The sequence below is a fragment of the Plectropomus leopardus genome, chromosome 8, assembly GCF_026936395.1.
Source record: "Plectropomus leopardus strain MGB_pleo_1.0 chromosome 8, ASM2693639v1, whole genome shotgun sequence".
In the NCBI taxonomy this organism is placed as follows: Eukaryota; Metazoa; Chordata; class Actinopteri; order Perciformes; family Serranidae; genus Plectropomus; species Plectropomus leopardus.
This window is the reverse complement of record NC_142183.1, coordinates 7,918,337-7,944,523: the sequence shown is the minus strand read 5'-3', so window position 1 is coordinate 7,944,523 and position 26,187 is coordinate 7,918,337. Positions and strand designations below refer to the sequence as shown.

Sequence of the window (26,187 nt, the reverse complement as noted above, 5' to 3'; positions counted from 1 at the left end):
CAATCGGCTGATGGGTCGTGTTTGTCCCTGAAAGTCTCGTAAGAGCATCCCTCACTTTGTTTCTAACTTTTGAGGAGTCAAAAATCTAAACATCTTTAATTTAAGGTTTAATATTCTGAGAGATTTTAGTAAACATAATGCACTTTAAGAGTACTTTTCTACTCTAAGCGACCATTCAGAGCACTTTACAACACAGTCAGCCCTCATCTGTTCACACACTCATTTATATTATATATATGATTGCTATTATATACTCATTCTTAATATTTTGTGTGGCAATATAGTATAAATTCAGGGACACCAAGTTTTGATTTTTTTTATTATGCAAAGTCATGATTATTTAAAATAAAAATGAAACTTTTGGTAGCCTGAAATATAATGTAATTATAAAAACATGATTAAATTTTGAAATTCAGTGATTATCTGCAATTTAAAAAAATAATCATTTGACGGCCCCACTTTAAAGTTGTACAGTCTAAAAAATATGAATACATGTTGAAAAAAATTGTGAAAAAATGCAATAAACACATATATCACAATATATGTTATCACAAGCATGTTGCAAAACATTTAAATTTGCAATAATATTGTAAAGTGGCGACAGTATCGTGATAATATTGTATTGTGGGTCTCGGGTGATTCCCACGCCTAAAATGGCTGTGTGATGGTTGGCAGCTGATTCTTTTGTCATTTGTGGCCTGATAGAGATCGAGAGAGAGTGAGGCTGAGCGAATGTGTTGCGCGCATCTCTACAACAAAATAAAATTAAAAAAGAATCAGTGCATTGGAAACAACAGGTGACAGTGTAAAGTGCTTGCATATACCCATGGTCGCCTGGTGGGAGGGGCTCAGGACAAAGTGCGGAGAGCTGCAAGAAGAAAGTGTATTTTTTAAATTCTGCCTTTATTTTTGCCTTTTCCAGAAAACTACCCTACAACCTTCACTACCTACAACCCCAAATTAAAGACCGTTACCAGGCTTTGTCATTTGCACTGCATCATTTGCTTCACTGCATATTTGGCTTGTATAATATTTTGGAGTCAGCTCACTTTTTCCTCCCTCAGAACCTCACTGCCTTAAAATTTTCAAAGAGCTGGTCTCTCTCTCTTTCTGTGAGATTAAAGTGCAGCTGACCAAAACAAGAGACTTTTGATTCATCTATGTTTCAATTTAGGATAAAAGAGCACTCTCACCACAGGCTGGTAAACGCCATACTCATTTGTTCCTTTTACAGGCAACATGGCTCTGGGTAGATGACAGAATAGATGCATAAAAGTCAACAATTTGTTCCCTGATGGTGGTCAAGAGGGACTGGTGATGGCGTCCGAAAAAGGGTTGTTCTTTTCTTCCTTCCTTTTAAGAGCAGGAAGTGTAATGTCAGTATGAGTGTTCAGCCAGAGGATATGAAATTTGAAAGTCTGGCCTGATTGTGGCATAATGGGAGAAAGTTATAGAGTCACTAATAACATCAAGGTTTTTTCCTCATGGAAACATTAATGTCCACACCAAATTTCATGCCAATCCATTTAAGAATCAATTTGTAGGTCTGTCGGTGCATCCACCACTTTAGTTCAGGCTGAAATGAAGTCAAACTAATGTTATGTTAGAATGTAATGTTAGATTACTGTGTTATGTGAAATAGAAAAAAAAGAAAGAAAAGACAAATAAAGCAATAATAAACACTAAGTGGGTGGTAAGTTTTAAAAGTCAGTTCCCCAACAGCTATTCACCCGCTCTGCTCTGTGTGAACTTTCAGCATTTCTGCATCCCGACTGAGATTAGATTAACTCAGCTGGTGGGAAACGGACCAAAAATGAGGCTGATTGTTTGAAAGTAATGTTTGAAAAGTGTATTTAAGGACATTTTCATAGCTACTCATGATAGATGCTGTTCTGTTTGAGAGGATCCATGAATTCAGAGTGAGCCTGTTTTGTATTCAGGGTTTTTGGTAGCCTTAATGCTGCTACTTAATGACTATCTGTCTGCAGGCTGACTGCTGAAGTTGGATCGTCTGATGTGTTGGGAAATAAAATAGGTGTTTTGGTCTTCTTTAAGACTGTCCATTTCACAACTGAAAGAGACTACTTCAGCTGATGTCCCTCAGTTTCATGCAGTATACAGATTAAAGGTGGCAGCAATGCACCGATAAAAAAAAAAAGAGAGAGAAAAAGGATGGTCAAGGAAAAATGCAGGTTTAAAACATTCCCAAAGCTTTTAAGGAATATGAATATTTGGCCTTAAGGGCACACATAATGGGCCTCATTCAAGAACCAATGGTACGAGCCATTAAAAAAAAACATTTTTTTGCATTTTTTTTTCAGCATTCACCAATTTTTTCATATTTAAAATTTTCCTAATGAACAAGAGGTTTGCCTCTCTTCACAGAGGAAAAAAGAAGTACTTTGACTGAAATCATTATGCATTTACCGTGTCTAAATGTGTTTAAATATGTACTGACATTAATTAAAATACAATACATGACTAAGACACGTGTTGTGATGTGACTCGTGTCAATGTGCTCCCTCACTGTCAGGTCAGGAAAAAGTCTTAAAATGTCTTAAATTAATTCTTTTAAATATTAGGCATTAAAAGTCATTAATAGTCTTACATTTGAATGTCTGAGGTTTTAATTGCCATAAACATTCTGTGTAATTCCACTTATCAATCTTTTATTTATATATTTGTTTGTTTATTTATTGTCAAAATGAGTCAATATATTTTGTGTGAAAGTTGACTTAGAATCCTACAACTGAACCTCATTGTGTCGTTTTATTTTCTTCCACTTAGTGGAATTTATTTTATACTTCCCCTTTATATTTTTCCAAAAATCATTCTTAGATTTTTAAAAAAAATAATCTAATAGGTCTTAAAAGCTTCAAATGTAAGTGTCTAATACATGTGGACACCGGACATATCATCCTTTGCTGCACCCGACGGTGCAGCATCAACACTGTAGTGTCGGCTACAAGGGTGACTTGTCTATTATGACTGTTACATGACTCACACGAGTGATGGACACTGCTTTAGAAAGATGTTGTTAAGCACTGAACCTCGTGTTAAATTAATTACTCTTTATTTCTGTCACAGTGCAGCGCTGCTGTGATGATACATCATTGGCAGCTGAACTTTTAATAATACTTTCTGATTGTTTCAGGTTCTCTAATAGACTAGTTCTCTAATAGGACTTGAAGCACACTGTGTGAAAGTCCTCTGCTTTACTCTTTGGTAACATTTTTTGTGAATAAATGATATGGAGCAGGAAGTCGCGGATTGCAATTTAAGGGACATTGATTAGATCAGATCTCATGAATTTGAATCTGCTCATGAACAGGCGGCATTTATTGACTGAAATAAGTGATTTCCATGAGATTTAAGATAATTATATCAAAATGTTCCTGCATGAGGCGCTGTGTGATCCGTTCAGAAAGCTTGTTTGTTTACTCCTCAGAGCACCTTAAGTGTTTCATAGGATGTAATGTTGGAGAAAAATCTTAATGTGTCCCAAAACCGACCTTTTCCAAGTGCACAACATGACGTGAGCGTCTGAGCCTTTAATCAGCCTTTAATCCATTAAAAGCTTTGCAATCAACAGCTGATTCAACTGTTTCTCTGTTTGAGACAATACGACGTACGACGGATTAAACTTTCTGATAATTGACTGAGCGCAAAGAGGGTGTTTTTTATGTTGATTTTAGGTAATTTTGTTTTTTTTTTCTTTGCTGTGCTTTGCTTTTTTTGGTACCTTAAAGGTTCTTTATATGCTACAACATTCAGGGGTAAAAGGGTGTTACTTCTGGATCCAAGATGGCCAGTCTGTAATGACTAGGTCGCTGGAAGTATAATTACAAGTGAAAAAGTACATATTGTTGGTATTTTAAACATTTAAAAACATGAAATGAGAACAGCCAGTGACAAAATTTAATGTGATTTGAAAATGATGCACATGCTGAAATGCAGCAGCACTGAATCTTGATGAGCATTGTTCATGGCGATAACCTCGCTCTATATTCGTCCTCTTTTTCTTCTTCAGGTCTCTACAAAGGAACCATCTTCTTAAGCTGAAAGCAAAGGCATTCTTCAATTACCAGAGCCTTCAGAAACTGTGAGTCTTCTTATTGACTGCATATTAGTTACATATTATTTTACCCTATGTTGTTACATAACAGTATTATGCCACATTTTAATGACCTCAAACCTTATTTTTCTTTCTTTGTTGAGTTGTCCTTTATCCACTCTTCATTCTTGCTTTTGAAAAGTCCCATATGTGATAAATCAGTGTTATTGGCATGTGTGCCTAAGCTGTTCATTAAGTAAAACATAATGCCTTCATGAGACACCAAAGAGCCGGGATAATGACCAGCCTTTGAGTGACAAATACAACAAACGAGTCTCACAACTACAAAGCTGATAAGTCTATAAAGCTGCTGGGAATGCTGTCAGAAGCAATTGTTCTCCTCTGATTCAACTCTTCTGAACTGATTCATTGAAGGCCAGCTCGCGTTGTTTATCAGCCTCGCACAGTCCCCCTGACTGTGGCGGCTGGAGAATTAGGTCTGAACCTCCGCCAGGAACCTTTTGGCTGTGTCAGACTGTCAACTTCCTGCTGCTCTGAGGGTTTGACCTGATTGAAAACTTCCCTGAGATATGCATGAATAAACATTAGAGTGACTTGCCAGGTGTGTAAAATACACACAGAGACAAAACACAGCTGTCAGTAGAGGCTTGTTGAGCTCACTGTGTCCCATAACAGATGCCAGGTGTTAGGCAGACCATGATTGGATGATTTCAGACACTGAATTTTTTTTTTTTAAAACAAACTTAAATCCCTAATTATAAATATTTTTTTCATGTAAACAAAGTTTTATTCCTCACTTTAACAACCAATCATTTTTTTTTTTTCTTTAAACTGACAGGCTCGAAGGTTATTTATTGTCTCTCTTGCTGTTCATTTTGAATAAAAAATTTTCACAAATTATTTTGTGCTTTTTTTGTATAGATATCTCCAGCACAACAGAATTCAAGATGTCAGTCCTGGTGCATTCAGAGGGCTGTATAATCTAACAAGACTGTAAGTTTTCTCAGTTTTTTAACACACACCAATAAGTAATGAAGCACTTGTATAGGCTGTACTTAGTGGTGTCACAGAATCAGAATCCAGTTTATTGTCAAGTAGGTTTTAACATACAAGAAAATTACTTTGGTGTGTAGCTGCAAGAAATAAACACAGTAAGAGTAAATATATAAAAAGAGCTACAAAAGTCAATAGACATAGAATACAAAAAATATGTACAATAAATTTCTTTAAAATGTCAGAGCTGAATGTTTTACCATAGAAACAAGTATTCTGAAATATTATTAAAGATGAACGACTCCTAAATTTGTGATGTCACCAACTTTTTAAGTCTGGAGCGGCTCCATTGACAGTGAATTGGGGAAGATGTTCTTAATGACACTAAATTTGTTTTAATAGTTTTTTTAAGATGTATAAATGCCTCAGAACTCACATTTGAGGTATTAAATGACTTATTTTACATGGTAGGGAAAAATGTAAGGCACCCAACCAAAAACCCATTTTACAAAACGGTTGACTTTAAGATAAGGGAACTAGGATTGGAAAAATGTTATTTCTGGGTTCTGGTGCTCGTTCCTGGGGTACTCTGTTTCAGCCAGGGAATGACTGAAACAGAAAATAGTGCCACTTTTTGCCGTGAAAAATCACCAGTAAAAGCCATACACACATTCCAGGAGGAATATGATCCGAAATCGGGGAGAAATTTACGATGTTGGCAACCAATTTTACATTTTTTTCGTGAGTTAGCATGTAGCTACATATAGCAGCGTACTTGTAATGGGAAAATGACTGTAATGGAGTATAGTGGCGATTTCTGTAGCTAAAGATCACCAACAAAAGCTTCTAAACACAGCTGGACATGTTCCAGCAGGAATATGATCCGCAATCAAATTTACAACGTTGGCAACCAAGATAATATGTTTTCCCAACGTTAGCATGTAGCTAGATGTAGCAGTGTGGACTACATAGTGTAAACAGATTGGTCTAAAGTCCAAGGTTTTTGCTCATGTGGATTACCTCCATGTAAATTTACTTAATTATTTGAAACTCAATATCCGACACTATAACTCATGATATAAATGAAAGAAAATAAGAATAATATGCCCCCTTTAAGATGCCAAAGTTTTAATAAATCAATCTTATTTTCAAAAATAATTCACCATGGAAACCTACCCTTGGAGCCTGTGAGCCCGTTTAATGAGCCAACAACAACCTTCCCGCTGCATTACTATATGTAATATTTCAGTATGTATTGGCTTAATATTATATGAAAAGATTTTTAGATATTCAGTATAAACAGGATAGTTTCATATATAATCACTGAAAATAAATGTAAGTATAACTGTATTGCATCTAATGCAACAAAAATAATAGAAGAAGCTTGATTTATTATGCACATACATTATAGGAGAAGTGTAAACTATAAAATGCAATTATGATACTAGAAATTTACTGTATACTACTTAACTATGCAATAAAAACAGAATGTTTCAAGTTTTCCTCTTAGTTTATCCAACATCCTCTTCAGGTAACCTTCTTTCCTCTCTTAGATATCTGAGCTATAACAAGATATCAGTGCTGATGCCGGGGGTGTTCCAGGATCTGCACAAGCTGGAGTGGTTGTATGTCTATTCTCTACTGACCGAAAATTCTGCAGCAGATGAAATGAAAGATAAAATATAAAAGCCTTCATGCATAGTAGATTAGGTTTAGTTTTACTCTCTGTAGATATTGATTTGCCCTTTACAGAGAAGTCCAGCTGTGTGATAAATAAATTTGTTCTCTTTTACTTGCGTTGTTTTAATTGCAAATAAATCATACATATCTCATAAGTTTTCTCTGCGCTCATATTCTGCAAATAACGCTGAAACTGTATTCTGTTCTCTGTTGTAGGATCCTAGAAAATAACAATATCCATCAAATATCCCCCATGACCTTCTCAGGACTGAACTCTCTCGTTTTGCTGTGAGTTTTTATTTTATACTTGAAGCTGCATCGGCCAGAGCTCATTTCCTGTTTTCCTTTGATGCAATGTCTTCTCAAAACATCAAATGTTGTGGTTTTAAGATCTTTTGTTGAAATCCTCAAACTGAAGAAGTGTTTTTGCTTTGAGCACTTGATGAAAATGCACTACATTTTGTTTTATTGTGTCTCGCTGATTGACAGGGTTTTGTTGAACAACTCTTTGACAAAGCTGGATGACATCTGCCGGGAAATGCCAAGATTGAACTGGCTGTAAGTAGGATGTCAGGAAATCAGAAGCTGTCTTGTAATAAATGCGACATTTCTTTTGATGAGTTTCTCCTGTCTGTGTGTGTGGGTGTGTGTTTGTGTGGTGTGTGACTGATATCTCCTCTTTGTGTGTGCATTTTGTAATGTGGTCTTGCAGAGATTTGGAGGGAAATCTAATTGAAACTATTGGAAATGTCTCATTCTGCTCATGCACTATGCTGACAGTCCTGTGAGTATACATTTACATAATTGAATCCATGGCAAAGAAAAAGTTTTCGCTCTTAAATTTTGACTTTATTTTCGTGATGCATCCAAATGAGCCTCAGTTTCTCAACATATTATTAGCTTGCGCATGGAATCAGTGCTGGCAGTTTATTAGGTGTGATTAAGAAAGTCAAAAAGTAAAGAAGTTGTGTGTATATATTTTATTTGCCTCCTTTCTCCAGTGTTTTGCAGCAGAACAGGATCAGCCACATACACGAACAGGCTTTCTCAGTCCTGCAGAAGCTTGGAGAATTGTAAGTTCATTTTGTTTGATTGTGCAAACAATGTGTGGAAAATATTACAAACTTTAGGACTGTGCCAAAAAGAAGCTGAAGTGATGCTTTTTAAAGGTGGATCATTTTGAAGATTTGTTACACTTGCAGACACATGGAATATTTCACCCACAAAATGACAGTTTATATACCAGTTATTTATGTCACGTTCACTTTAACTACTTACTTTTTCATTAAGAAAACCAGAAGTGAAGCTTATCTGTGCTTTCACTCTCAGTCCCCTTCAGACAGGGCTGAAGGCAAGGTAATGCAACATGTTTGGGAGTGGAGATGTGAGACTTGGATTATTTTAATATAGTTTAGCTGTTGGGTTTTCGCTCCCATTAAAGGGTTTTTTGGGGAGTTTGTCCTTATCTGCTGTGAGGATCCAAGGGCAGAGGGATGTCGAATGCTGTGAGGCCCTCTGAGGTAAATTGTGATTTGTGATAATGGGCTTTTTAAAACTGGTGAGTCCAGACTTTTTTTAAACGTGGTGGCCCGAATGGGACACTGGCTTATGAAGTGGTGGCATGAGGTACGAGGACTGCTGCGGGCACATGCGTCAGCAGAGCTTTAATATAACATTTTTGTCCCCACTACACAAACCTACTTCAGCTGCTAACATTGCAGTGTCTTACATCCCTGTTTATATTTTAATTTAAAAGATAAATGGACCCCACAATCACAACAACACAGAGTGATGCTACACAAATGTAGTAATTTATGTTATAATTGTTATAATGTTTGTTATAATAATATGTTATAATTTATGAAAGAAATTAGAAATTTATGATATATTCATAATATTTATGAAAGAAATTGTTCCTCCAAAAGTACAATAGCAAACATAAACTGTCAACAAAATTAAAGTGCCAAAAGAATTTAAATAAATCAGCCTGTGTGTCTTTTCAACGGCTGTATCAGTTTAAGATTATCCAGGCTAGATGCAACTCTTAACAGCCTTTGACGTTTAAGACTGAATTGCGCCTTTAAACGAAAATTCAGTTTACTTCTCAAACAGTTCAAACTGATGATCGATTAGCAATATCTTACAGTTGGCTTTTTTTTCAATGAATCATCAGTAATGTGGACATAATGACTCAGCAGGGATATCTAACACAATATAGTTGAATATCACAGTATCGAGATAATAATAGCGTATTGCCAGCCCTACTTATTAAAGAGTGTGAGCTTTAAGACGCAGGAACCTTATTTCTAGGCCATAAAAATTTCAAAAAGCTGCAAGCAAAAACTAACCCCATGTTCAAGATTCAACATGAGTCTAATGGTCTCACATTTAAAATAAACGCTTCACTGAATTTCTATTATTCGTTTAAATTTTTTGACAAATGAGGAATTAGTGAGATTCTGAACTTATCTACAGAGTTTTTTTTGCTGTTGCTGTTATAATTGCTGACACTCAAGCTCTTTCAGGTTAGAGACAATTGGAAAAAAAGAAGCAAACTGACCAAAATGTTGTAATCTTTACAGATTTTCCCCTCAGTCTCATTCCTTAGATATTTTACGTGAATGGTTGGCTTCGTATCAGAAAAAAGCATTGCTATGGTAGAAATGTGAGACATCCAGGTGTAATCTAAACTTTACATCAATGCTCGTATCAGTGCTTTGCTTTGTGGAATACTTCAGCAGACCTTGTTCCTTTTTACTGACTTATAAGGTTAAGAGTTGGAAGCTGCAGATCTTTACTTTGAGGTCGTTGTCACACTCCTGAGCATTGCACAATGTCTGTGATCTTTGCAAAGTGCTGTGTTTCTTTCATTTTCTGCACTTCTGTTGGATTCTTTTCAGACACTTTAGTAGCTGATAAAAGCCTCATGAGTCTCTTCTGAACTCTTTATTGATTTTGAATTTTTTGCCTCAGTGGATCTTTGAAGGACAGTCTGGGAAGGTTTTTAAGACAGACACCACGTTTTTATAAAAGCACATGTTCTGTGTATTAGAAGCTCACATACTTTTCAAAGCAAGGCAGTGAACGCTGAACCTGTCCTCAAGAAACACATGAAGAAGTGTAACTGTTTATCTTTTAAAATGACGCAGATGAGTGTTAGATCACACTTAGGGAGCAATTTCTTTGTCTTATAAATGAAAATTTAAAGTTTTGTGCAATGGTCTGTATTTTTTATGCCAAAAAAAAGTAAAAAGAACAAAACCAACAATCAATTGATCCAACTAACAGGTGCAGCCAAATCCGGATGTATCAGGCTCTATGTGCCATAGAGCTCCATTATTATCCAAGAACAATTAAAAACTTGATAACAAGCAAACACTGTTATTTTAAAAATTGTTCTAACTCAAGTAAATGGTGGAGTCCACACAGCCATGACAAAAACAGTGGAGAAGGATAAAGTTTGAATTACTTTCAGAGTCATTTTATAAACGATAAACATACTGACAGTCAAAATAAATGAATTCCTCTCAGGGAGCTGGTATAACATGTTTATATAAATATATATAAATTATAAAGTGAAAGACTTAGAAACAGATTCTATAGGATGTCAGTGTTTTTAGCTGCGTGGTTGAAAAATTGTCTCCTGGAAAGCTCTCTGAATGTTGTGACTAATGTGGGTGCATCAGAAAGGTGAACTACATTTTAAACATATAAACAAAGGTATTTAATTTATCTTTTCAGTGTGTATGATATACATTCTGTCTCCTGTACTTTAAAATAATCAAAGAGATTTTTTTTACTTTCTACTTTGCATCTGTCAGATACCAAGTCATCAAAATGTGTTTGTTTTTTGTGTTTTGGCGAACCGATGTGGATTTGTCCCGGCGCGCAGAGATCTGTCCAACAACAGACTGGTGGCAATCCCTCCCAATCTCTTCGTCTTGCTGGGGGATTTGCTCCAACTGTGAGTTCTGTTTACAGAAACACATCGAGATGTCCAATTCTATAAACAATAATAACTATTCCATGAATATATAACAGGGTTTATCTTTGAAAATACACTCATCCAGATTAAACACTGTGACCATCGGAGTGCATTTTCTTGCGGCTGCCTCACAGTAAAAGCCACCTTGTTTTTTCCCAGTTGAACACTTTATGTGAAGCAGCAGGAGGATGTTGTGTTTGTCTTAGCGGTAACTTAATATGTTGGGAAGAGTTTGAACAGTGACTTTCGCTTCACAGAAATGATAGAGCAGTGCAACATTTTCAATGTATGCTTCAGCGAGAGGTTTCAGTCATCTCCATGATAAAAACAAGTTTTTTTACAGTCCAAGTCAATTTCTGTTGCATTTAGTGAAAAGTGATCTGCACAAACAGCTTTTTAAATCAAACAATTATCCTAATGTATATGTTTTTAATCAACTAACCATATCTATATTGATTGATCTGCTTCCAGTCTGACTGTGCGCAGCAGATTCCCCTCAGTCACTACGGTGGGCTGGGAAATGCCATCAAGCAATCATTAAATACAAACACTGTTGATTTCTTCACGAGTTTTTGAAATGAAAAGTGTTTTGGTTCAGCTTTCAGTCAGGCTAATGAAGGCAGTTTGACCGGCTGCTGTCCACTCAGCTCCTCAGGAGCTGCTGCTGATAGACGGCTGCTTCTGTGGACACATCAGCCAGTTCTCATTCTGAACTCCTCCCATGAAGCTCGGTCAGTGACCTTTCGCACAGGAGTGTGATGCTAAAAGCCACCTTCTGCGACAGATGATAACACAGCCAAACGAAACTGGTTGTGTGCCCCTGAAAGGCTGAAGGACAGCGTCAGGTAAAAAAGGAACCACGTTAGATAGGGAGTGCTCATATCAGGCTAATGGACAGGGAGGTGGATGGGTCCCACAAACAACTGACTTTTGTGTGGGAGTCAAGAGTTCGCTACTGTGTGTGTGTGTGTGTGTGTGTGTGTGTGTGTGTGTGTGTGTGTGTGTGTGTTTTTTCCATGTGCCTTCCATGTGCCTATTTTGCCTAAACCTAACCATTTGTGACTTTGGTGCCTAATCCCATCGCACCTTCATCCCACCATGTGCATTTGTTGACATCACCATAGCAGCATCCCAATGCGTAAACAGCTGACACACAAGGATACCTAAAATGTCACAAGTTGACGCAGAAGGTCACTGACAGAGTGTCACCATGTGACGAGTTCGGAGTGAGAACGTGTTGGATAAAGACATTAGCTGCAGGTTTGAGTTGGTGTGGACTGAAAACGTCTTTCGCCATGGTGTTGACAGCAATATGACCAGTCACACTGCAGGACAAAATATGGTGTTGTTTGTGACATCACAAATGTGCAATTTGTGCGACGCTTTTTCTCAGAAAATACGTCATTTCTGTGGAGCGACACCAGCAAACGAGACAAGCACCAAACCATTAATCAGGCTTTTGGTAATTCATCTTAATCCAATGCAGGACTGGCAGACTCAACCACCACCTATAAAAATGAATATTTAAATTTATAATAACTGCTTGAAAATACATTATTTGACTTTTTCAGGTCAAACGGCAGACCAAAAATATTATTAAAAATAAGGTCAGATTTCATGAAAATCTTAAGGATTATAATTTTTAAGTAGTAGGCACAAGATGTCAAAGAGGAATATTGCAAGGGCACATCTTTAAGACAAGCAACAGAGGGTCATACAAGACAGTTGTGGGAGTTGAAGGAAACATGCATATAACATTTTGACACACAGAATGATGTAAATAATAAATTGAATTCACTTAAATGTTGTCAAAGTGAGAATATCTCATTTTTATCTTCTAGGAATATATCATACAACCCCATCATGGAGCTCCAAGTTGACCACTTTGACAAGCTCTATAAATTGAAGTCATTGTAAGTATACCCTGCTGCACACTGACTGACTCCTGCAAATTGAAAACTCGGCTTGTTTTGTGTTGAGAGACATTCGAGCTCTCCTGTTATATGCTTGAAGGTACAGAAGAGCAGCAAACACACACGCAGTGAGTGATGAACCTGGATAATAAAACTGGGGTGCCTTGATAAGCTAGGACAAGTTTATTATTCTCTCAGCATGTGCTAAATGATGGTTTTTCAATTTTATTCAGATATTGTGTTATGTGCTCTTTTTTGAGACACACATGAGCTCACACAAAAGTCAAAATCTGTTTTTAAAAAATGAAAGAAAATGTCCTGCGCTGGTAAAAATGTTTCTCATGTTGTCCTTAAAAATCTTTTTGGTGAGGAAAACCTTTGTGAAAACAGCTATTGTGCTTTTGGGGACCTTTTGTAGGAGAGGTGTGAATCAATACAATGTCATGTGTCTCTGTGCGAGTGTGTGGCAGATGACTACGACTTAATCAATATGTCTTTATATTCTCCAGGAGCATAGAAGGAATTGAAATTGGAAACATACAGCGGAGGATGTTTGAACCTCTCAAGTACTTGACTCATATGTAAGTACTCCAGTGTCTGTGCTTGTCCTGTTAATCCGTGTCATTTGGTCTGGACCGTCATGTTGACTGTGGGTCTTTCACATGTTTTTGTAGTGGTCAATCCAGAGCTAATCTTATCGAGGCTCAGGCTTCACTTCCAACTGGGAGATGATTAAATCAAGCTCAGTCTAATCCATCTTCTCTGTGGGTAAAACAGCTCAAGATACACCCATGCAGTTCTTGGAAAAGATGCAACAAAAAGAAAATGACTGCCCTGTCAGCCTTGAATACAATCGCTGAATCTCTTCGAAGCTCTTTATTCTGCAGAGTTTCAATCGGGTTTGAGAAAGATGCCATTTGTTTTTCTCATCTAAAATGTCTTGAGTCTAAATTGGGCAGTTCGCCTCAACTACAAAAGACATAATTTCTCACTCAGCCTCCGATCTTGAGTCTGTTTCTGTTCCTGTGCCGACACAATGATCACAATTCATTCATTGTGTCTCAGAGCGATGAAAAGGGATATTGACATTTTTTGAAAAGCAACATCTGTTCACAGAAACACTGTCCCTGTTACTGTCATTGTGCATTATACACAGATTGAGTTGTAAAATGTTTTCATCAGAACTACTTCCAGAAAACTGTTTACTTTGAGCCGTGTGAAGTCAACAGAGTAACCGAAACAGTGTTCCAGGAGAAACATGGTGCTCTTCAGGTGGCGACGTGGCTCTACAGATGGTAGAAATGTGCCTCTTGGTTGATTGGTTCACAAAGATAGTAGTCCCAAATATCTCTTCAGCTTTTGGATGGATTGCCATAAATGTTGCAGCCCCTTGTCATTCTTAAGTCGTCAATTACCACCACTTTTGCAGTGATATCGGCACCTTTCACGGCTGTATGATTTGCCACTGGGTGATGTCAGCTGAGAATAAGCCCGGACAAAACCATCCGCAGTGTTAAGGTACGCCGCAGCAGCATGATAAGCTGCTAAACAGCGCCAAGTTGAAACGCTGCTGGTAATAATGTAATATAAGATGCGCAGGGGAGGAGCCGAACATTGTTTATTCGCACAAACTTCACACACTTCGATGACACAAAGGTGGTTGAAAATTTGCAGCGTTTCCCTTAAGATGCTGTGAGCACCATAAATGGCATTTAAATCAATATCACTTATCTCAGATATCTCAAAACAATGGGCGAATAAGAGTTTTGAGAGAGGAAATGATTCCATTTTATTCCAAACAGCTTTTTGGATATAGCTCACTGCCTCCAAAGCCCCAGACCAGATGCTGCCCTTAGTTTAAAAATCCTCTGTCAAAATCACTCAAACTTTTCTTTTGTTTTTGGAGATGCTTTTAGTCAGAGTTTCAGCTTTGTTCCTCACTTCAAAAAAAGAACAACCATGTGAAAGAGGGTGGTATGTGTGCTTGGCTGTTGAAAACAAAACCAACTTTGCAGAGGTAAATAAAAAGGCTCCCTTATATTTTGCTTAACTTACTTTCTTTTTGAATCTGATATTGCAGCTACTTCAAGAAGTTCCAGTACTGCGGCTACGCCCCTCACGTGCGCAGCTGCAAACCCAACACTGACGGCATCTCGTCTTTTGAGGACCTGCTAGCTAACATCGTGCTGAGGGTCTTCGTGTGGGTGGTCTCTGCCACCACCTGCTTCGGCAACATCTTCGTCATCTGCATGCGCTCGTACATCCGATCTGAGAACAAACTCCATGCTATGTGCATCATCTCCCTCTGCTGTAAGTTACACCCTATTTAAAGGCAAGAGTGATACTAACTTTTTATTTATAGAATATCCTTCAAAAAACATTACTTACAATATAATACATGACAACAATTATTCTTTTTTTGTAAGTCTAAGGTAAAGAGGGAGTGGTATAAGCTGCCTCAAAACACACATTTGTGAAATTATGATAAATTGGTGGTTGTTTGCCTCCTGAGCAAAAGTCCACAGTTTACCCAGATTGATTTTTACCATTTTAAATATGTTTATAGACCTGACTGTAATCTTTGGATTTATGCCAGATACAATTGCAGTAGTGTCAAATTCTGCAAAATACTTTAATTTTCTGCTTGTGAAGTAAACAGGCCTCCAAACTGAGTAGGAATTTTGAAATTGGTTCCAAGTGTGATGATTTCATATTACACGCAATGTTAGACACCCTCATGAATAAGCCAAATTGGGGGGAATATTCCATAATTTGGGAATATTCCAAAATGTGATATAAAGATTTACTCACTCCAAGACAAGTGACATAATTTATAAAAACTGCTCAAGGATTGCAGTCAGCGGTTGATTATAGTACTTTTGCTGACTCATCTACCAAGATAATAAAAGATATGCATAGATATTCATGTACAGTATTTTTAATGTCAAATGCTATTTTTGTGGTGTACACACAAAATGTCTTAACTGTGGAGGATGAAAAATGACATGAGTATCAATAAATATAAAAAAGTAGATAAAAAAAGGAATAAGTAAATAATACTGTAGAAAAATGAATGTATAAATAATTCAAATAAATGTTTAAAGAAATACAAGAAGAAATATGAAATTATTTCCATTATTTATTGACTGAAACTTAGTAATTTTTCATCTTCCATACATAAAGTGCATGAATTTGCTTGTAGTAAAAATCTATGAGTAGTGTTTGGATATGTAAGCTGTCCTACAGCTTACATGTGTGACGGCAGGGAGACTGTTCTTAGGGGAAATAAAGCAGAATTTAGAGGAGATACAGAAGCTCAATGGTTTAAATGGACGGTTAAACGGTAATAAATCCTATCTGTCCACGGAGTATCGCATTTGAGATTAGGATAGATATGTGGGTCCGCATGAAAAGACAGTTAATTATCTGAAGAAGAGCGATAGCACTGACACTGCACAGGTCAAGGTCTGAAAAAAAGCTACAGTCGCATCTGCTAAAAATCGAATGCATTTTCCTTCACATACAGCCTGGGTCTCACAGTGATGTTATTGGTCACAGGGGGAAACTGAATCATGACTATATGTTGTTGGAGAGAATATAAAGCAAACAAAAGCTATCTTTAAAGGAAATTAGAGGTATTGGAAGTCACTAAATGCATCGTGTAGCTATAAAAACCAGGTAGTGTAAAATTTAATCCAAATACACAGAGAGAAAAAAACATAAATCCACAAAACATATAGGCAACTTATAAGTCCAAAGGATCCTCTGAGATTTACTTTAAGTCCCAAAGCAGCTGAGATGAAACAGCTCAGAAATACAGAGCGGTGTTACATTTAATGACTGCTCTGTCCTTCCTGCTACATCCAGGATGACATCCAAGCGGAGGATGGCAGATGTTATTCATTATCTCATTGTGGGACTTTCGTATTTAATGTGTCAACCTTTTAAAAAGTTTATTACTAGAATATCTGTGGGGACTATTTTCAGTAGTACATTAATTCCTGGTGGCTGAGATCCAGACAAAAACAGAACTTAATTAACGCCATCAAAATAGTTTAATTAGTTTTTTTAACAACAATGGACTATGTCTCACTGTGCAAGCTTAATGTGTCTGAATGTTGCTTTTAATCCAGTTATTAAATGAGGGGAAAGGAGGTCTTAGTGACATGCAAATGAAGTTTGAACCAGAACAGGATTTAAAGGAATACTTACATATCAATTATTCACTCCTTGTTACAATGAATTTATGAAGGCAACATTGTTTTTCTTGTATGCTTCCATGGGGAAGTATCATTTTTGTATCTTTTATTTTCTAAAGCACAAATAAAAAGATAATGATAAAAAATATATTAAAGTCAACATTTAAATACATAATAAATATAAAAAGGCCTCCCTTTCTAAAATAGTAAAAAACTAACTTTGCTTCGCTACTATCATGTGTTAAGTCTGGATTAATCGGTCATTGAAAGGTCATTGTTGGCCCAGGCCTGTTACGTGTAACATCACAGTCCAAAGGTTGTTCAGAAGAATATAATGACCAAAAACACTATTTAACCCTTTAAAAGCTGAGCAAATTGTTATTGTTAAAAATAAATAAATTAATTAATTGATTAAAAAACTTTGGGAGAGAGAAATGAGCAACTTGACAAGAAATTTTTCAAAATTAGCATGAAATTTGTAAAATAAATAAGTGTATAAATCAACCTGAAAATTAGCACAAATAGATAAAAAAAAAAACAAGAATAAAATGAAAAGGAATGAGCTGAAAAAAGTGCGAATATACAAAAACATGTACATATTTCCATGAAATGATTCTAAACATGTAAATAGTAGTATCACTTTTCTGAAAATGCCCCCTATATTTTTTAAAACACAAAAAAAACCAACAAATGAACAAACAACAGATTGTTAGGTCATTTTCTTCACATCTTTTCCCAATTTCTTGCAGTTTGCAGGGCACCTTATGCGATGTTGCTCATTGCCTTTTTCCCCCAGGTGTTTTGAAAAGAAACCAATATTTTGTTTCAGGTTTCAGAGGTTTTCAAGCTTTTGAAAGGCGTCTGAATGAAGCACAAGAAAACTGATGACGGTCCACTCGTTAAAGGGTTATAAAAAATCTACTTGATAGTGGCGGTGAGAGCTAAATTCAGTAATTGCCATGGCATATCAAGCATCAATTTTAAAATACCTTAAAAGAGTTAGAACGGAGTTGTATCACATCAGTTTAGGATGCAGATGGAGTCACTATCTAATTTCATAGCTGTGAATGCATTTCCTATTGAGATGAATAGAATCCATAAAACATAGGAGGCAAAACGGGTGGCAGAGCTGAAAATCTCCTGCCTGACTTGATTGCCTCTATATTGCCTTGAAATGAAAGACCATTGCTGTTTAGACAAGCTTGTGCTCCGCTGTCTCTTGTTAAAAGTCCATCTAGTTCACTCAGCAGTCGATGTCTCTCCATCTCCCTGCAGTCAGCTAATACCAGCGTCCTTAAGGAGCAATGTTTTGGTCCACACAATCCACAGGGCAAAATAAATATGATGGAAAGCAAATCATGTTTCATTTTCACATGATTTGGGCAACATACCCACATGTGCCGCTTGTAATAAACACAAGCTGTCTCAGGTAAATAATAACATATCACATCATTGAAAATGTTTTTAAAAAATATTTTAAAAATGTCATAATCAACTAGGCTCTCTGGTCGCCTGCCCACAGCATGATTTCAGTCTTATATATTTTAGCAGGACTTCCAGTTGGAAATCATCAAATGATGGCAAACAGAATTAACTTCTGTAAATAAAAGACCAGAATTACTTCAGCCGAACCAAAATTGAAATGATGGTGTCATGCCTATTTCATATGCAGCTATATTTTCTATATTCAGAATGTAAAGAGGCGTTCTAGACCAGAGTTATGTTTAGGTCTTGTGCATATTTTCTTTGCGTCTTTCTTGACAACAAAGCACAGTATATTGATCGCAACAGTGAAATAACGGAAATGGAGGGCTGAGTGGCATCTGTCTGCTGCTTATTATCAAACATTTCCATATCATAGACAGCAGGCTTCACATATAGGGCCATATCTTTTTCTGGTTTCATTCTGTATTCATTCTCAGACTTGGCATTGCGGCTCCCTTTGAGAACTGCTTCAAAGGTGCAGTGTGTGGGGTCAGACTGGGAACAAAATTCACCCCTGGCATTTTCCTTCTTTCCTCCTCTTCAGTTAATGCTGTGGCGTTATCGTTGCCGCTGCTGTTAGAGACACTTTGCTGCATCAGCCTTGGGTGCTTTTTCTTTTTGTTTCTGAAATTTCCTGCTTCACCTTTTCTTTTTTACCTCCTTCATCCGTCTAATCTGTATTTACATCCTGTTACTCTGCTCTCACTGTCTTGATTTTATTTATTTCCTATTTGACCTCTTCTGCTCGGCTTCTGACATTACACGATGGGCCGATCCTCTTGAAGGGGCGGGGGGAGGTGACGACTGCCAGTACAACTGCACCTGCTTTATAATAGGCCATAGACAGTTTTGGGAACGTGTAACTGCTGATCAGATGGGCTGTCCCAACATCAAATGGGCCACAGCTGGCTGGTCTAACCTACAATTTTTATTCTTATTTTTTCCTGACATTGCTGGTGATGGTCTTTGTGGTGGCTGGCACATCTAGCATTTGCGAGAACTGCCAGTAGAAAACTTCTGTAACATCTGGATCTTAGTTATCAGATAAACATGGTTAGCAGGTGATTACAAGCTACCTGCACCAACATGCCAAACAGTGTTGGAGAAACGCTGATTTGTGACGTGAAACCACTTTATTCAGTGTTTTTGCTGGTCTAAATAATCAAGAGGGTCTGTTGTGGAGATGTGGGGAGATCTCTGCAGATATTTCGGGTCTTGGTCAAAACTCCTTGAATGTCTAGATCAAAAAAAAGTTCACAAAAACACATGATGGACAAGCCACCTGTCAATGCCAAACATCGTCAAAGAAATACTGATCTATAACATGAAACTGCCTCTAAGTTTTCACTGTTTTAAATCCCTGGGTTTGTTTGTTTTTGAGTGAAAGAGACTTCTGCAGATCATTTGTCTCCCAGTAAAAACCTCCTTAACAATGAACACTGTAGGAATCCTAACAGGGGGAAGTTTCAGGTAATTGCAATCTGCAATCCCCAACACTAGACGCCACCAAATCTGCCTAAATGTGACACTTTTCTCCTCAAAGAAGACCTGCTTTATTAAACAGGAGTGTTGTTTTTATTAGATGTTCAAATAAATAAATCTAATGAACATGTTGTAAACTACAGCTCTCCTTCCCTGCAGGTGCAGACGGACTGATGGGCATCTACCTCTTCATGATCGGCGCGTATGATCTGAAGTTCCGCGGCGAGTACAACCGGCACGCTCAGGCCTGGATGGACAGCAGTCAGTGTCAGGTCATTGGCTCTTTGGCCATGCTGTCCACGGAGGTATCTGTCCTTCTCCTCACTTACCTCACACTGGAGAAATACATCTGCATTGTCTATCCCTTTAAGTACTTGACGCCTGGCTGGCGACGAACTGTCACCATCCTCCTCGGGATATGGGTGTTCGGCTTCATTGTGGCCCTTCTGCCACTGGCCTGCAAGGGATTATTTCGCAACTTCTATGGGACCAATGGAGTTTGTTTCCCGCTGCACTCAGAGCAGCCAGAGACACTTTGGGCTCATGTTTACTCCATCGTCATTTTCCTGGGTAGGTATTTGTTCTTGCTACAGTCATTTCTTGTGTTTTCTTGTTGTTTTCTACAGTCACTTACTCTTTAACATTAGCTGTGAAAGCAGTCTCATTATTTAGAGCATATTCGTATTTATTTACAGCTGCAACTTTTGGGTCACCAAAAACTGCAGTTCCTCGAATCACAACTAGAGGCTGGTTCCAAAAGCAAGTCAATTTTCATAGATTGCTATATATTATAATGACAAACTTTGTAGCCTGGTACAAAAAGCTGTCAATCATGAAGACACATCCCCTTTTTATAGCAGCATATAAGAAATTAAAAATGAAAAACTTAAAAGAAAAATGAACACTTGATCATACATCAGGTTAATAAGAACCACCTTAAATCACAGAAACTATGTTTGTAGAAAAAAATGTATTTGATGTGTGCTTTGAGTTTTTAGTCCCATTTGCTAACATGAAGGGGGCGGGGTTTATGACCTATACTGCAACAGGAGATGATCGAGATGTTTTGACTTCAGTTTTTTGGAGCTGTGACGCCGTCTTCCTTTGCATACAGTCTATGGTGTACTGCCAGATTCACAAAGTATAGGCGTAGCATTGCTACTTCGGGGTAGGCTAGTTTCAGTTCATGAAAGTTAAATCTAACATTTTAGTCTCCAAAAACTTTCTTGTTCACCTGGTTGTACTAAGAAGTCCTGTGTTAAATTTTTCGAGTACATACATTTTACATTTACACTTTGTTTATTGGTTTTAAGGGTTTTCTTGGTAGCAAAAATTAGCATTAGAATTATCATAGTTAACCATGGTCCTTAATGCAGTCTATGGTTTACTTTTTTTTTTTGCATTTTGATGCATAGCTTTGTTACAATCGCACTTCCACAGTATGAGCTATTGCAACTGCATTTCAGTCCACAAATTAACCAGATATCTCTCTGCAGGTCTGAACTTGGTGGCATTCCTCATCATTGTCTTATCCTATGCCAGCATGTTCTATAACATCCAGAGAACAGGGACTCAGACCACCAAATACAGCAACCACATCAAGAAAGAGGTGACCATCGCCAAAAGGTTCTTCTCCATCGTCATCACCGACTCCCTCTGCTGGATCCCCATTTTCATCCTCAAGATCCTGTCGCTGCTGCAGGTGGAGATTCCCGGTACAGTAGAAGTGCTATAACCATTTAAAGGAATATTCCTCTGAAAGTCTATATTTTGAGTATCAAATATGACCAGTTAGTAGGCAAGCAGTGTGGTTCTTAAAAATTTGCAGCTTGCTCTTTTGCACAGGAACTGCAGCTGTAGGGTGATGAAATTCAAAGCTGCTGAATTCCACAGCGACAGATATTTACGTTTACAGCAAACTTCCACGCTTACAGGGAGATGAGTGCTCAAGAGTGTTTCTTAAAAGGTAAACTATGCATAAATTATCAGTTACTGTTTGTAAACAGTATTGCCAACCAAAGAGAAAGGGAAAGCCAACCTCAGATTCAGTCTTACTCAGGTTTCTGGTTGTCCTTCTATTTCCGTAAGTCCCATTCTCCTGAACGCAATATCTCAGGAATGCCTTGAGGAAATTTCTTCAAATTTGGCACAAACATTCACTGGGACTCAGCAATGAACAGATTAGAATTTAGTGGTCAGAGGTCAAAGGTCAAGATCACTGTGATCTTTCATGTGTCTCATTCTTGTAAACGCAATATCTCAAGAACACCTCAAGGAAATTTCTTCAAATTTTCTGCAGACGTCCACTTCAACTCATGGACTCAAGGAGAAGAATTTAGAATTCATGCACAAATTGTGGCAACATTTCACAAAATTTCTAATTAAAATATTTTTAATAAAAACAGAAAATAGTGAATAAAATGACATTTTATATCCAAATGGTCAATTTAACTGCGACACCACAGTGTTCTGTAAAAACACTTTTCTGGTCATCATTTAATGTCAGAAATCGGGAACAGAGGGTGTGGTCAGGTGTGTGCAAACAATAATAATAATAATAATAATAATATTAATGATAATAAAATGTATTTATATAGCACCTTTCATGCATGAAATGCAGCACAAAGTGCTTTACATGAGAACAGACAGAATGAGCATCAATTAGGACAGTAAGGCAATTCAGCATGGAAGGATATTTAAAAACTGTTTAAAACTCAAATTAAGCGCTTAAAATCATAAAATCATTAGATAAAACCAAAAATCAAAAACTCAAGATTTCATGCTATACAAGCACGATTTGGATGGTTCGTGGAGGCACGCATTGACATGTAAACAATAGGAACAAAAACTGAAGAAAACATGGACAAAAAAGACCAAAAAAAAGACAGCTAAGTCCATGCATTGCTGAGCTTATATGCAACAGTGGGAATACAACATTATTTTGCCCTGTCAAAGTGTGAGTGACTTCTATACCAACCAACGGCTGGCTTACACTACTCTGCTTTAGCATTTCTACTAAATAAAGCTCTACAAAGTATGTGGTTATTGGGGGAGCACCCTGTCAGGGAGCCCCTAGAACTGTTTTAGGAAAATCCTGCATAGCATACCCTTAAAGTTTTGCATTGTATGCTATTAAATTTCAGTGTAGTCTAGCAGATATTTCCATAGAGGTTGAAACAGTTTTTCAAAAGGTATTCATTACTGTATAAAGGTCATTGAATTGTAGTCACCTTAGTTTGCACTGGATACCCAAATGACCCCTTAGTGTTGTGTAGATTCTATTATAGGCACAATCTGGTGAGCTGTAGTCCCCCTAATTAGCTCCCCTGGTGGGATAAAAACCACTTTCATAAATTATTAAATGGATTTAATAAAGGGATTTTATGCTGAAGTATTCTTCCAACTCATGATGTTCAACAATGTAACATTTAGATTAGCTGTTGTTTTATGTCTGCATCTCTGTGTCTTTTCTCTCTCTGCAGGCACCATCAGCTCCTGGGTGGTCATATTTATTCTCCCCATTAACAGCGCCCTTAACCCCATCCTCTACACGCTGACCACACGGCCTTTTAAAGAGACCATTCTGCAGGTATGGGCCAACTACAGGCAGAGGCGGCCTCTGCTCAGCGGTCACCCAGCTCATCATAGGTCACTTACCTGGCAGGAAATGTGGCCCCTGCAGGAGAACAGCCACGGCCTCGCCGCGGGGCATCCACCGCAAGCAACAGGCACGATAGCGAAGCTCACCCCTGTGGAAAATACCAACGAGGGATACAATGACATTAACTCGTCCACACAGCAGCTACAGAAGCAACATTTAGCGCTGTCGGTGTGCTCAAAGAAACAAACAACCTCCCACACATGCACAAACAAATGATCTCTTTGTGTTTTCATCAAAGAGGCATCTCAGCAGATTACATGTGATCCAGGCTCATTCATCTCTGCCAACACTTTTCAAAGGGACAGTCCTTGACCTTCCCCAGATTTCTCCTTTGTGGGTAAAAATTCATTAGTTTTTTTGAAAATCCCACCGTGTGCATGTCTTGGCCAAGCAGCAGCCATCACGGCAATGGATGAAGTTGCTGCAAAAATCCCTTATGCAGCAGTACAGCTCCTCTAATGAAGACTTAATGTCAGTGTAAGAGGGCGTCTTTCTGAAAGATCGGATTTCTGTCCATATTCTGAGCTGAATATTAATCTACTATATTATTGGCAAGGAAAAAATGTATAATTTCAAACAATGATAAGACAAGATAATATGTTGGAATCCAATAACTTCAGCTCCTATAGAGTGCTGCAGGAAAGAGTCTTAAAACATGGAAATTAGTTAGTATTTTAGCACCAATCTCAAAATCACTGGGTTTTTTGAATGGGTTTTTGGTTAGAGGCCTAAAATGAAGTCTGTGGTTAACAGATACTTTCACATTTTGCTCTATGACATAAAATACTTCGGTAAATACAGCACTCGTAAATTTTGAAGCCTTTACGTGTCTTAATAAAGGCGGCTGCCAACAAGTGGCTAAATTAAACTACAGAGTGTTATCATGCTAAACATGCACTTAACGTAGCTCATTATGCTGCTCACAATTTATCTGACGTTAATCAGAAAAGGACCACAACTTGCATTTGTTTTGAACTTTGCAGTAAGTTCATAGTAGTTTTGATTGTCTTACTCTGGCCTGTCTTATGGGGACACTCAGCCATAACTCAAAAATGCGCAACTAAAGTCTCTGAAGCATCAGAATTCAGGTAACTGTGAGCAATTTGACAGAAAATAATACATGAACAGAATGAAGATTATATTCAAGTTTGTTATTTTTTTACACTTAAATCATTATAGACACTTCTAATGAAGAACTTGATGGGGTGATTCAGCCCTGTTTTATGCCTTTCACTTTTCAAGTGAATAGGCACTTCAGAATACATTTTATGTTGCACTGTGCCACTTCAATCTCCTGTACCGTATTTGCTGCAAAGAACATGTTTAAATCAAGGTAATTTGAATTTTAGCATTTATTCAGTCTGCTGAGGAGGAATTAAATGCCTACTTTTTTATTCTGTGTTTGGTCTTTAGTCCATTAAAAGTGTTTCTGTGTTGCCTGTGCCACCAAAAAATATCTTATGGAAATATTGAATGTAATGTATGAGATGTGTTCAGTATGTTCAACCAAGAATGTACTTCACTTGGGCAGAAGAAAATCCTCCAGCTGGTCTGGGGGTTTGAACCTGGACTCAGTCGACCGCTACGCTACAGGACACATTTTTTACACTCAGATCTGTACAGTGAGGACATCATAAACTCGTCTGTGCATACTTTATTCAAATAACTACTGATTCCTGTGGAAATTAACCTTTTCAGACACTGTAAATGTATGAATGTACAGCAAATGTGCCATAAGAGAATAAATGAGTTACATCTATGGCATGTGAATACATTGTACATGCCATTTGTGTTTACATCCCCGTTCACGCTGAAAAGAAAAAGAAGCCAGTGGTTTTCTTGATATATCGATAATGTCTGCAGGCTTTATATATTGATGGGAGGGAAATGTTCTTAAACATGTTATTTAATTTGTTGTATTGACTTGTGTCTTACAATATTTATTGTATTTTTGTTTTTCTTGAATTGTGGACAGTAAATATATCTGTGCCCCAAATCGGCTTGTTGACTTATTTATTACATTTTATTGGTTATTTATCTTATTAGTTAAAAAATAAAACAAATTAAATAATAACTGACAAATTAAAAAATATTGAATAAGTCAAAGTGATAATTAAAAAAATACATGTAAAAAAGTTCAGTTTGTTTTTTTTCTGTTTTCTTTTTTTATTCTTCTGAGGCTACAAATATTTTGACCCTTGGCATGACCCTTCCACCACCAAAAATTAGTTATTAGATTTTAAAAACTTACCTTTCGATGTTTGAAAGTTAAGAGTTTAGGACAAAACTGAAAAAAGCCCCGCTTTTCCTCTCCTGCTGTGCATGCTGGCTAGCTATTTTTGGCCCTATTTAATGAGACATGCGAAATAAAGCATTTGGATGAAATACCACTATTTTGAGTTCAGATTTAGTCATGTTTTTTTTACTGACAGAAGCGTTCGTCACATATAATGTGCTCAAGGATGTCTGAAATTTTAAAAATCCAGAGATAATTTCTGTTTTTACAGTTTCTGGCTATAATAAATTATGTAATATGTGTGCTTTTTCCTTTAAAAAATCTCCCATTTCTTAAAGAGCGGTCAGATAAAATAGTTGCATACATTACTATTGGAAAATTACTGATTTAATTTAATATCCTGAAAACGTCCTAAATTCCTAGAAATGTCCGAAAACCTTAGAAACACATGTGAGGCTGCTGTGACTGAAGTCCTGGA

General features: G+C 37.3%; 1 protein-coding gene across 2 annotated transcripts in view; it reads left to right on the top strand.

Moving 5' to 3' along the window:
- Positions 1-25,463, top strand: part of rxfp1 (relaxin family peptide receptor 1) — a 72,239-nt gene extending 46,776 nt beyond the window's left edge. Inside the window, exons 5-18 of one of the 2 annotated variants that reach the window (XM_042492897.2) lie at positions 4,031-4,102; positions 4,997-5,068; positions 6,622-6,693; positions 6,965-7,036; positions 7,238-7,306; positions 7,461-7,532; positions 7,750-7,821; positions 10,641-10,712; positions 12,575-12,646; positions 13,156-13,227; positions 14,727-14,956; positions 19,972-20,382; positions 21,309-21,527; positions 23,295-25,463. In XM_042492897.2, the coding sequence (XP_042348831.2) occupies positions 4,031-4,102; positions 4,997-5,068; positions 6,622-6,693; positions 6,965-7,036; positions 7,238-7,306; positions 7,461-7,532; positions 7,750-7,821; positions 10,641-10,712; positions 12,575-12,646; positions 13,156-13,227; positions 14,727-14,956; positions 19,972-20,382; positions 21,309-21,527; positions 23,295-23,689 (1,972 nt within the window). In that variant the 3' untranslated portion in view covers positions 23,690-25,463. The remainder of the gene's footprint in view (positions 1-4,030; positions 4,103-4,996; positions 5,069-6,621; positions 6,694-6,964; positions 7,037-7,237; positions 7,307-7,460; positions 7,533-7,749; positions 7,822-10,640; positions 10,713-12,574; positions 12,647-13,155; positions 13,228-14,726; positions 14,957-19,971; positions 20,383-21,308; positions 21,528-23,294) is intronic. The other variant, XM_088080827.1, reaches the window with a different exon arrangement.
- The last annotated feature ends 724 nt before the right edge of the window (positions 25,464-26,187 follow it).